Genomic DNA, 13,954 nt, shown 5'->3' on the forward strand with positions numbered 1-13,954 from the left:
TCAGAGTTGTTACGCTGACCAAGTAAACCAAAGCTTCAGCAGTAACAAAGTATACAAAGCAATCAATAGCCAGCTTCTTAAAGGTTACTAAATACAAAAACTATGCTAAAGTTTTCAACAGCCTTCAAAATAAACTTAGTGCAAATATACTTCACTGTACAGTACTGTTTATTACTGCTAGTATATGATGAGAACATTTAAGATACATCATCTCACTGACCAATACTGTAACAATCTACAAATTAAAAAAAAAAATCACCTTTAGAACAAAGGAGTCCAACAGAATTGTATTACAAAATACCTCAATATACTTCCACTGTTTGAACTTTAAAGCCAATGCTCTATTGGAAGTCTGTGTTCTAACTAGCTGAAAAGAAAAGGACTCTCATATAAAATATGGTACAGTAAACACAAGATGATTAAACTGACTGCTAACTGGGATGCAATATTTTTTCATATACGGTCCCAAACAAGGGTATTCGAACAACTGGAAAACATTCCTGCTAGCCTTCAGTTAGTGTAACTGGTTAAGTCTTTACTTACTTTTTCAGTTAACTAGTGATTTTCACCAAACTGGAATCACTTGCTTAGTGACAGCACTCCAGCACCACTCCCCAAATCCAGGTACTGGTCCACACATCCTCCTCATCTCCAGTGACACATCCACACTGTACGCAAGACAGCTACTCTTCCAATAAGAAAGTGTTTATCTTCCAGTAAGAGTACAGGATGACTCTCTCAGAACTAGGATGGCGGGGGTTCTTATTTTTAGAATGTGGCCTTCTTGTAACTGTAATTGTAAAGCTACGAAAAGCCATGATGGACTAAGTCAGGCTGCTGTCTATAGAGATGGAGTCAGTGGATGGCCCATGGCTATGCAAATAAGGTTTCATTACTTCCTCCTTTCTTTACTGCTCCTCAAATCCCTCCCAGTTTGCTGCCTTCCATGTGTATGTTGTGTGTGCACGATTTTCAGAGTCTACAGTCAGAAGTAGCACACTGGAACAACACAAACAACAGAGGAAAGCTTACAAAAGGAATCTCAGTCAGCCTGCAGACTGTACAAGATGTGGGCTGGCTAAATTTAGAAGGCCAGCTATCTCTTTTTGTTTAATACAACAATGCAGACTACTGTCTACTGTTAGCCAGTGCTGTGACACATTACTAATAATTCTGCAAGTGCATAACATCTCATCGACAAACTGTTGTGACAAAGGCTCTACTTCCACCTGCATCATTGGGGATCAAGGTTCAAGAATGAACTACAGTCAGGTCTACTCTGGAAAGGAGACACAGAGCACTTTGTAGTTAATACTTCTCCCTGGGAAAAATGAAACGTGTGTCAATACTAGATTACAACTAGTGAATGTCTACAATTAACAATTCTGCTATATAAGGGTAACAGGCAAATGACGCTGCATAAATGGGTACAATGAAAAAAATCCGTGACCTATTCCACTTGTTGAAAAAATTGTGAGATAAAAGCGGTCTTCATAAAACTAGCAAGGTTTGTCATAAAGAACCACAGACACACACAGAGAATGAAGCACTCTTGAATCATCTGTACTGTGTCAGTCACAGAATGGCAAGTGGCTAAATCTTCAAGTAAATTTGTATACATACACTCAATGGTTCCTATCATTCATAGCTGAATATTAGGATAACTACCCCGAAGGGCCATTTTAGACAAGCCAATAACCCAAGATCTATATCAATCCCTGTACCTTGTATCTTTTGAGGGAAGACCTTAACCATTATGCCAAACGCACACTCAAATCTTTCTATTAGTTACTACATATCTACTATAAGCTCTATTTGACTGTAGAACTAATACCAGCTGCTGTTGACATTTTAACATTACAACACCTCCCTACTCCTTTCAACTTTCTCTCTTGCTGCTGTACATCTGAGCTTTAATTCATTATTTCATTCTTAAATGTCTTTTCTCCCTTTCTCTCTCCCTCTGTGTTTCTCTTTCGACTCTTTCTTTCCTTTTGATCATAGCACAATCCTTTTAACAGATGAATTTTACAACTTTAAACTAAATGTATTTTTTCAACTTGTATTTTTAGGTACTGTTCCTATTAAGTGCATCATATTAACTATTCTTTCTGACATTCTTTTTTTCTATATGTATTTTTAATTAACGTTCTTTGGAGTTTTTCTCCCCAGGCTTCCATTGAAAAATTAGTTATTTTCACTCCCAGTCAGCCTTTCCCAGTAAACAGACATGAATAAATAAAAACCTTTATGTTGTTGTTCTGGTCTCCTATTATGCCAGTCCACCTTTTCATGGTCTAGCATTCACGTTTTTCAAGATGGGGCTAAATGACAGTAAAATAAAAAAATAGCACTCTCCTTACATTCTTCCTTCTGCCTTATATATAAGAAAACAAATGTGGAAAACATCTGAATTTATGAAAAATTAACTTAAGTATCTTTTCCATCTGTATAACAATGGTGATGTGAAAGATCCCCTACTAAAATATACATTTATATATCTAAATCTAAATATACATAAAGATATTCACATAAATATACATATCTGTACACATATAGATAAATATAAATGTGCTACAAAGCACAAAGGTCCCAAAAATCAGCTGCAAGGCCATCTAATAATGAAAAAGTGCCATCAAAGGACCACATTTCCAAATTCAGAAGGGCATCTTCAACAATAAAAGTTCCTAATGTTCTAAACTATTAATCACACAGTCTACCTATCATCAAAAGTTTCACACTTGTCAACTCATATGGTTAACTTTGAGCTTCCATCCACTGAAGATATAAATGCTATCTAGGAGATGCAAATCAAAGCACACAATCCATTTACTAATAACAAAGGTGCAGGGAAAGGCACTACAATACCAAACAAACAGCCCAGCTACTGTCAATGATTGCACAAAATGACCCATACTGGCAAAAATTTAAACTAGCAATAAACACTTATGTCACCTCCAAGGACTCCATACAGCTAATTATGCATTTCAGCTATCAATAATAATGGCATAAAAGCCAAATAGTCATGAAAGTACAGTTGTGTAAAACCTATCCATAAGAGTAGATGTCCTTCTCTTCACTGCTGCAGTATTCTTTACATATGACATCTCCTGTCAAGGGTAGTCCAATGTCCAGCCAGTATGTCAAAGCCTTTGGAATTTATAGACGTTGTACATCACATGTATCCTCCCCCCCCCCCCCAACAAGGTATAGGGCATAAAGTAGATGTATGGATGTATATACCTCATAAATGAAAAGCCTCAAGAGGAACAATTGGCCTTAGGGACTAGGATGAATATGTGCATTCAGAAGAAGAAAAAAAAAAATAAAAGAATTCCTGGCCAGTAACGCAGAAGGAATAGGGCAAAGCAGGAGGAGGAGGAGGGAGGGAGTGAATACTGCAACACTGGAGAGAAGGACATCTACTGTTAAGGTAAGATTTTGTACAACTGTACTATGTCCTTTCATATAACTGTTGCAGTATGCTTTACATAAGGTACAGTATAAAAGCTCAAGAGGACACTTGGGAAGAAGGAGGCACAGAAAAGCCCTCTTGAAACCCATGCAGGATAGCTCTAGCAAAGCCAGCTCTTGCCCTGAAAACAACCATCTTGTAATCTTTAATGAAGTTATGGACAGAAGTCCAAGTAGCAGCCTCATGGATGGAATTGGTATCCAGTCCTTTAAAAACGCACCAGTGGAAGCAACAGCTCTAGTAGAGTGAGCCTTTACAGAGGCAGAAAGACATTTACCATGAAAGGATTAACAAAGAAGCAGACCCAGCAGGATATGGTTTGATTAGAAACTGCAAAACCCAAAGACCTGGAATCAAAGGAAATAATTTGCTCAGACCTGCAAATGGTTTTAGTCTTATCCAAATATAACATCTGAGCTGTCTGTGCAAATCCAAGGTGTGATGAACCTTCTCACTAATAGACTGGTGAGAAGGAAAAAAGGAGGGAAAAATAATAGGCTGATTAAGAGACAATTCATCAACCACCTTGGGCATAAAAAAAGGATAATTACGAAGAGACACATGTCCCTGTGAAAAAATAAGGAGGAAAAGCCATAAAAGACTGGAATTCTGATATTCTCTTAGGTGAAGTAAAGGCCAAAAGAAGAACAGTCTTCCAAGTACAATGTTGCAAGGAAGCTAAAGCTGCAGGCTGAATAGCCGGAGTCAAATTTTAAAGCAAAAAACTGAGGTCCCAGGAAGGTGGAATAGGCTTCCTGGGAGGCCTGATATGAAGAATGCCTTTAAGAAATTGTTTGACCTCAACCCTAGAGGCTAGAGGAAGAGTCAAGGGAAGACAAGCAGAAACAGCTGAGAAATGAACTTTAACTGAAAAATATGCCAACCCAGCATGGAGCAATTCACACAAATAAGAGAACTAGAGGGATCACACCTCTGGAAAGGGATACTGGTTTCGAGAAAGGCACCAGACAAAATCTCTTCCATTTGGACAAATAAGATCTCCTGGTAGTGGGTTTCCTGGCCTTCTGCACAACCCTAAGCACATCTTCAGAAAAGAGTTGCCTAAAAGGGAGCAAAACCCTATCACCCACAGCGTCAATTGATGAGTGGACAAGTGAGGAAGGATAACAGATGCCTTGCCTTGTGTGAGAAGGTCCACCCAGTGAAGTAACTTGTAGTGATTGCCCCTGGCTATGTGAAGAAGAAGGGGGAACCAATGCTGTCTGGGCCAAAGGGGAGTCACCAGCAAGATTTTGGGTGAGTCTCGCTTGATCTTGGGCAGGACCCTCGGAATCAGGGGAAGGGGAGGGAAGGAGGAGAGAAACATCCCCTTCCAAGGAAAAGATAAGACATCCACATTTCAAGCCAGAGGGCTTGGGACTCAGGCACAAAAAATGTATCTGGTCAGAATGGAGGCAAAAGAATCTACCCATGGAATACCCCACCAATGGACAACGTCCAGAACACATCTCCATTAAGCATCCAATTTTGAGCCTGTGTACTGGACCTGCTCACAGAGTATGCCACCATATTCTGCTCTGAAGGAATGTAAACCATCTGAAGAGTCACTTGATACTGGACAGCTCAATCTCAGATGTGAACAGTGTGTCTGCAAAGAAGGTTGGACTGTGCCCCCCCCCCCGCCGCTTGTTGATGCACCACATCACTGTGGTACTGTCTGTGAAAACTTTGAGGAGAATGAAACAAACAGGAAATGAAAAGCCTGAAGAGCTAAAAGGAGAGTTCTCATCTCCTTGATGTTGATGTGATCTGACCTCTGATGGGGAGGCCAGAAAAACTGGACCTTGAGGGAACCAAAGGAGGCTCCCCACCCCATGTCTGAGGCATTCAAAAAAAATTCCTGAAATGGGACTGAAGGTTGGAAGGAAGTCCTGGAATGAGAGGAAACTGATGAATCCATCACTGAAACGTGAGTTTAAGACATGGAAGGAAGGGAACTAGGAAATCCAGTGGATGACAGTGCTGAAGCCACAATGATTTGAGGAATCAATGTAGTTTCCTCATATGGAGCCTGACTACAGGCAACATAAGAATAGTGGAAAAGTACTGTTTTGTACCTACCATAAATGTAGATGTTCGAGTGTTGACACTGCTGCAATCATTACACTTGGGTTATCCTGCCGTCAGGCGCGGTTCCCTAGTCGGCCTGAGTTCCAAAGTCTTGGTCTGGCATCGGTTGCTGTCGCCTCCTCCCTGACGTCAGTGCGACAGGGGTATAAAAGATGCAGCTGACGCCATTTTCTTCAGTTTTTCTTGCCCCAGATGTCAGGTGCCCCCAAATAGGTAGGCAGTCTAAATTGCTAATAAAACATACATAAGAAAAGCAAGCAACAACTTTCAGTTACCAGCAAATACTCCCCATAGGTAGTAAAGGGTAGAAGACCTAGGTATATACCAGCAAGTAAGAGGGGAAGGAGGGAGGGTAACCTGGACTGCAGCAGTGTCAACACTCAAACATCCACATTTATGGTAGGTACAAAACTGTACTATGTTCATCGTGTTACACTGTTGCAGTCATTACACTTGGGTAGAATCACAAAGCTAAGGTAGGGAGGCTGGTTCTATAAGGCATTAGGGGTGGCTATTAGGCCCTGCAGCACTGCAGTGCCGAAGCCAGCTCTGGATTTAGAATAAAGAGGCAGATGGTAATGCTTGGTGAAGGTATGCACAGAACTCCATGTTGCTGCTTCCAAAATATCCTTGGTAGGTACTCCTCTGAGATAGGCAGTTGAAGTGACTGTTGCCCTAGTGGAGTGAGATCTAATGCTGCTAGGTACAGGTTTCCCATGGTGAGTATAGCAAAATCGTATACAATGTCCTATCCATTTTGAAATAGTCTGTTTTGAAATGGCTTTTCCCTGTGCTCCTGCAGCATATGCTACCAATAATTGCTCAGATTTTCTGAAAGCTTTGGTTTTGTCCAAGTAGAAGCATAACTGCCTATGAATGTCCAAAGAATGCAGTAGTCTCTCCCCTTTATTTTGTGGTTTTGGATAAAAAGTTGGCAAGTGAATAGTTTGGTTTAGAGCCACACTTGATACCACCCCTTTGGCATAAACATAGGGTTAGTTCTTAAAGACACCCTGTCCTGGTGGAAAATGAGGAAAGGTTCCACTGCCATTAGTGCCTGTAATTCTGAAACTCTTCGTGCTGATGTTATTGCCAGGAGCAGAGCAGTTTTCTATGAGATATATTTTAATTCTGCTGTGTTAGCTGGCTCAAAAGGAGGTAAAGTTAATTTTTCCAAAACAAAGTTGAGGTCCCAAGTTGGAGTAGGTGTTCTATGGGGCGGTCTTATGTTTTTAGCCCCTCTGAGGTACTGTTTTAGCAAAGGATTAGAGAAAATTGGTGGATCCGTGTTGTAATGAGCAGAGATGGCAGAGGCGTGGATCTTGATGGATGAAAAGGAGAGGCCTTTGTCCAGCATCTCAGTTAAATATTGTAGTACCTGAGGAATGTCTGGGACAAGAGGGTCAAGGCTGTGAGCCTGGTTCCAGGCAAAGAATCTCTTCCATTTATCCGAATAGGCTTTCCTGGTACTAGGCCTTCTGGTCTCCAGAATGACATTCATAACAGCATTGGAGAGAGGCATTGCTTGCTTGACTAAGGAATCTGCCATGCAGCTAGGTTTAAGGTCTTTAGCTGGCTGTGGAGTATCTGATTGTTGTGCTGAGTCAGCAGATGTGGGATTTGCGACAAAATCCAGGGTGGTCCTTCTGCTAAGTTCTTTAAGATTGGATACCAGTACTGTCGTGGCCAATCTGGTGCAATCAGGATCATCCTTGGCTCTTCTTGTCTGGCTTTTATGAGTACCTTTGGAAGGAGAGGTAGTAGTGGGAAAGCGTATACTTGTAGGTTTTTCCAGCTGAATGAGAAGGCATCCACTTTCCATGCTTGTGGATGGTAACTCCTTGTGCAGAACTTCTGTAGCTGGTAGTTCATTGGGGATGCAAACAGATCTATGTCCGGGCTCCACCATTTCTGTGTTATCATTCTGAATATTTGTGGATTCAATTCCCATTCGTGGGGATCTACGATGTTTCTGCTTAAGTCGTCTGCCAGTGTGTTTTTCTATCCTAGCAGGAATTGTGCTTGCAGATGAACTTGATAGTTTAGAGCTGTGTTCCACAAGGTCATGGCTTGTCTGCAGAGGGGGTAGGAGTGAATGCCCCCTTGCTTGTTTATGTACCACATAACTGCGGTGTTGTCTGTCTTTAGGAGTAGTTGCCCTGGATGCGGCAGGTCCTTGAAAGCTATAAGGGTTTTTGTACAGCTAGCATCTCTTTTTGATTGATGTGAAGATGCCTTTGTTCTGTGGGTCACTTGCCCTGAATACATTTTCCTGCCATGTGTGCTCCCCAGGCGTAGTCCGATGCATCTGTTGTCAGTGTTTACCTGGCTGTGGGTTGAGTAAAAGGTTGTCCCTTGTTGAGGTGACAAGCTTGAGCCCACCATCGAAACTCCTGTTGAAGGCAAGGAATTAGTGGTATAACGGTTTCCAAACTTTGACAGTGTTGAGACCATACACTCTTTAGGTACCACTGTAGTTTCCTCATATGCAGTCTGGCATATGGAATTAGTAGTATGCAAGATGCCATGTAACCCAAGGCCTGCAGAAATTTTCTTGCAGGGAGTTGGGTCTTTGTTGCCATCAACTGAAAGTATTGAGTCAATTGTCCTTGCCATAGTCTGCATCCTGCCTAGGCCTTTTAGCAGGAGGGGGATGGGAACTCCTGATCAGAGTGATTAGGTCTTTGGCCAATTTGAGCATTTGTTTCTTAGGCATGGAGGCCTGTCCTGGAGAATGCTGTATTTGTTTCTTTGTTTTTAGTGGCGGCTTAGACTTAGCAGAGGGTTTAATGCTTAACTGAGTAGGTCTGAAGACACCCTCTGAAACTGCGGGTTGCTCAGCTACTCCGGATCCCTCTGTAGGGTCTCAGTAGGCTGAAGAAGTAGTGCGTCCAAAGGCCCAGCCATCTCCATGTGGGAGTTGGAGGCAGCCTGTGGTTTTGCAGAAGCAGTCGTCAGGGGCTGCGAAGGCACCTTGCTGAAAACCGGAGAACCGGCGACTGACCTTCAAGAGGCTTCGTCGTCAGTTTTGGGCCTCGGATGCCTGTCCTTGTCTTTGCGTTTTTTATGCATACTGGTCGTCGGAAGTTCCGACGGCATGGTGTAATTGAATTTTCTGCCAAAATAATGTCGGGCAAAATCAAACCGACGTTTAATAGTGCGCTTGTTAAACCTAGCACAAAACCGACAACCAGTGACGTTGTGGTCTGGGCCTAGACATGGGATACAATAGGAATGGAAATCCTTATGAATCAGGGAGATCAGAAATTGCCTGAGAAGGTTGAGAAAGAAGGGATAAAACATACCAGGTTATATCAGTCTGGTAATTAATAGTCCTAAAAGACAGGGTGGCAACGGTATAGACCTTTTTGCCTAGATGTTCCATGGCTCTACTGTCTTTATCCAAAGGAAGCAGTTTAGTAAACGGCAAAAGTTTAGAAGGTTTGTCAGAGGAGAAACACTACAGAAGGATTAGCCGAAGGACATTTGTACAAAAACATATGATCATCAAACCCTTTAAAAAATCTGTCAGATTTATTGGGGGCTGGAGGCTGAGAACCAGGGTCAACAGAAGCTGGTGAAAAGGTATCCAAGAGGACAGCCAAGACTGCAGGAAGACCAGAGGGTTTGGTAAACTCCATCTGGACAAGTTCGTAATACCTTTTTTGAACATCAGAAACCCGAGAACAGTCCCATTTGAAATATTCCATCATGCAAGGAGCGTCCTCAAAGGAGAGTTCTAACAGAGGAATATGGAATAACAGAACCTTCCTCCTCTGATCCATAATCCAAAGGAGAAGGGATTTAAGAGGACTACGTCAAAGACTCTTCCCCAGAATCACAATCCTCTTCAGAGGACTTCTGCTCTCTGGGCATCTTGAGGAGTAGATGACCAGGGAGGAGCATGCACAGAGACTCCTTGAGAAGGCTTTAAGGACGTTAAAGTAATGAACAACCCCTGAGTAAAATCCTGCCATTTACATTGGGGAATTTTAACTCCAGGGGAAATATGTTTCAGTTTTTTGTTTTTCTTTTGAGGGATGTCTGCTGGTGGTTCAGACCCTTGCTGACACTCGACCAAAGTAGAAGGAATCGCCTCCCAAACTAGGATTTGCATTATCCTCCTCGGACCTTCAGATATAATCACCTGAGGCTCCCTCTCAGCTTCCAGAGGAGACGTGTAAAGTCTCTGAGGATGTGTGAGAAGTCGGATCCATACTGGTCTCTAATAGGGTTACAGCAGAGGAATCAGAAAGAAGAACCGGGCAATCCTCTGGGCTTTCGCCAGCCTTGAGAGAAACATCCAGGGGAAGCAAGACTGGACAGGAACACTCCGCCATAGCACCCTGCACCAACAAATTTAGACTTTGGTTCTCTAGGTAAATCGACAAGGAGGAGATACAACTATGCAGTGTCTTAGGGACAAACTCTTGGCAGATAAAATACTGCAAATGGTTGTGAGAAGCTCCCAAACAGAAGACACTCTGCTTGTGATGATCTTTATGGGGAATCTGCCAGTGACATGTTAAGAACAGCCTCATCTACTGACAGTAATGACAACAGCAAAGACAAACTAGCAGTGTCACTGTTTTGCTACCAACAATAACAGCACCAGTCCCATAAAGCTACTTACGCAGTTCAGCTATCAGGGATAAAGACACGATTGGAGACTCCACCCATCCATTAATAATGCACCATTAAGCATCACATACTACCATTCAGTCTAGGGTTGCCACCACTTCTCTATAGTGGCAAGGCATCTTCCTAGGAAAGAGCTAAGAGTAAGACTAGTTAAATGAAGCATAACAGAAGAAAATGTATAAAAATGTTCAGCACTTCATATCAGACTTACCAGAAATAGATTTGATACTTCTTGTTCAGGACTCTCTTGTCCTTTCGGGACAGGTCTGAAACACAGAGGTATTTCTAAAAGCAACAATAAATTAAGTATTAAAATACGGATATCCTCTGGCTGGACTTTCATAAATACACTGGATGATCCACATGTATTAACTTACCAATCTGTATATCTGTGTTTTTTTTTAAGCCTGATACAGGAATATAAAGAAATTTAAATTGTTTTAACTGATTAACAAATGGAGGGTTTGAAAATCAAGCAATGCTTGACAGATGCACCAAGCTCATTCACAACTAGGTATTGTAACCACTTGGTCTTCAACAACTAAATGAATCTCATTTGTTTACAATAATGTAGTATTTTCATGCATATAACTCAAATATTCCTGCACTATGGATAATGTGCTTCAGAAGCAGTCTTATTTCCTAAATTATTCAACTGATAAGTTGTTGTTGTCTTTCAGCTTTTCCCGGTTAGGGGTCGCCACAGCGGAACTCCGATCCGCTAATGATTGGCAGTAGATTTTCATGAATGCCGAGGTGCCAGCTCGACGTTCAACCTTCAGTGAAGGCATGTCCATTTACGCATGTCTTTCGAACGCCCACCCAACCGCGGGGAGGACATGCAAACTCCACACAGAAGGCACTCCCCGCACTCCAGCCGAGAATCGAACGGAGAACCTCTTGCTGTGAGGCAACAATGCTACTGCTGCACCACAAATCAAGTAGTATTCAGTACAAATGTGTCTGCCAAATAAAAACATGTCATGCAAATGCATAATTTACACTTAAATGTACATATGCTACCAAAGTAATATAACAGCAGGGTAACAGTGCATTCACCTGTGTGAGTGAGCATCATTATAAATTTCAAAACAATCATCACGACAGGTACAACAAACTGCCACAGTAACTAAAGAACAGAATTATCACAGAGTTCATAAAACTTAATCTAGAATGGAATTTTAAAATTGAAAACTTGTACTCTGTGACAAAGGCGTACAGGCAATGAAGCCCCAACTACTCCTAGATGACCCAAATTTCAGTAGCAGCTAAGGTGTTTCACTGTGGAAACAGACAGAATGGGTATGCCTTATCCAAGAGGTACAGTCGAGTGCTGGACAGTCATTTGCTAAACCTCTTGGCAGAGGCCAGAGATCAGACCTCCTCAGAATGATGGCACACGTTAGCTTGACCCTCACCCTCCAGGGATGACCAAAGAAGAAATGAATCTAGCAGTGTTCTTGAAACATAAGAAATTACACTTGTGCAACTCGTACTTACTTGTAACAGTAGACATTCAAATCTTACACTGCCTCAGTGATGTATGGGTTCTGTGCCTACCCAAACCTACACCACCAGCTTTCCAGATATCAGAATTCCCTCCTCTGACTCCAAGTGACAGGGAATTGGCTAAGCCCATCCCCCCTCAAGGGAAGCCTAACCCCTGTCACAGGAAGGCAGTTATTCGGGCTTTTAGTGCTAAGTAGGAAGAACCAAGAAGGACCAGAAGCAATAATTGTCTAAAACCAGCCAACTTGTAACCAAAAAAACAACACATAACCAAAGCCAACCAACAACAAAACAAAGCTGAATACTATCAAACTATACATGTAAAGTATGGGGGAGGGGGTGCTGGGTGGATGCTGCAACTGAGGCAATGTGAAATTTGAACATCTACTGTTGCAGGTAAGCAGGACTTACATAAATGTACTATGTTCATCATTCACACTGCCCCAGTGGCACATGGGTAGATTCACAAAGCTTACCCTACCTGGGAGGAGGAGGAAGGATAAGGATCCAGGAGGCCCTAGAGAACAGCCCTCCAGAATCTATGAAAGAATCTAGTTTGTAGTGCTTGGTAAAGCTAAGAAGAGACGACAGATTACTTCCTCCATTCCAATATGCCACGAAAGAGGATAAGGCTCTGGTGGAATGTACCTTAACCTTCCCTGGAATAGATTTACCATGGTGAGAGTAACAAAAAACAACAACAGAGAACAACCAATGAGCAAGCATTTGCTTGCAGACAGGCTGATCCTTCTCAGCCTCAGAATTGGAAATGAACAGGTGTTTAGCCTTCCTGAAGGGCTTAGTTCTGTAAAGGTAATACCTGAGTTGCCAGTGCACATCCAAGGTTTGCAGTACCTTCTCTCCCTTGTTTTTAGGTTCCAGAAAGAATACTGAGAGATTGATGTATTTATTCATGGTAAACTCAGAAACAAATTTTGGCATTAAAGATGGATTAGTGTGTAGAACAACCCTATCATTTGAAAAATCAGGTAAGGTTGGCCTACCATGAGACCTTGCAGCTCAGAGAGTCACCTTGTAGATGTCAGAGCAATATGCAAAACAGTTTTCCAAGTGATTAAATTCAAATCCGGTTGAAAGCCAGGTTTGAAATGAGATAAGGTTTTTTTTTTTTTTCAAGAATAAAGTTGAGATCCCAAAGAGGAGGAATTATCTTTCAAGCGGGTCTCAAGTGCAACATTCTTTTAATAAGCTGTTTGACAACAAAAATAGATGAGAGACGAGGTTCCATGGTCAGACAAGCAGAGATTACTGCAAAATGCACCGTAACAGATACACAAGATAAGCCATCATTGAGTTGCTCACAGAAATATTTCAAAAGCAGAGGGGAAGACACCATGCTGAGCCCTCTGCTGTTGGTTATGTACCCCCTAGAAAACTTCCTTCACTTGTAAACACAAGACTTTCTAGCTGCAAGTTTTATTTATTGCCCCCATCAATACCTGCAGCACATCTCATGCCTAAATTATATCAATATAAAACCATGCAAACTAGAAAAAGGGAGCAAAGTACATATGAAAAAAATGGGAATTGTGGGAACAGTACATACAGGGGAGGAATGAAGTTTAAATGAAGGCAGGACTTAAATGAACTATGTAATGATTGACTAAAAATAATTGGGTAGACTATAAGTGAGGTATAATGTTGGCAACTGGGAGTGTGTCAGCATGGTTTGCAATGTAAAATGCATGGAACTAAGATTGTGTTGGTGTGGATTGTTTCCATTTATATAAATGTAGGAGTGCTATTGTCTTAAGTGATGATTTAATAAAAAAAAGTTTCTTGTTATAAACGAGGGGGGGCAGGAAATTAATAATTTATGTAATGTTGCTTAGGTTGTATTATATATATCAATACATGTGCGGTAAAATTTTTGTAAATGTGAACTTGATAACACACAGTTTGATTGCTTTTATATAAATGTAAATTTGCCTATGTCACAAGTTATAATTCAATAAAGATTAAAAAAATAAAAAAAAGATAAAACCATCCAGGCTGTCAGTCGCAAATGCAGCAGTTACTGTGTTAGTAGACCCAGAGTGTGAGGAAACTTGTGGTAATTGCCCTTGGCTAATTCCATTGAAAGAGAAAACAAACTCTGCCTGGGCCATAAGGGGGTTACCACAATGATCTTTGGCAATTCATTCTGAATCTTCCAAAGTACTTTGGGTACCAGTGGAAAGGGTAGAAATCCATAATGGAACATTCCCATCCATGGGA

At 41.6% G+C, this 13,954-nt stretch overlaps 1 protein-coding gene across 1 annotated transcript in view; it reads right to left on the reverse strand.

Moving 5' to 3' along the window:
- Positions 1–13,954, reverse strand: part of SIDT2 (SID1 transmembrane family member 2) — a 1,446,738-nt gene that overhangs the window by 514,306 nt on the left and 918,478 nt on the right. The window contains exon 20 of the mRNA XM_044080965.1: positions 10,419–10,492. Coding sequence (XP_043936900.1) covers positions 10,419–10,492 — 74 coding nt within the window. The remainder of the gene's footprint in view (positions 1–10,418; positions 10,493–13,954) is intronic.

This window comes from Protopterus annectens, chromosome 8.part0, assembly GCF_019279795.1.
Source record: "Protopterus annectens isolate FY-2018-M chromosome 8.part0, PAN1.0, whole genome shotgun sequence".
In the NCBI taxonomy this organism is placed as follows: Eukaryota; Metazoa; Chordata; order Ceratodontiformes; family Protopteridae; genus Protopterus; species Protopterus annectens.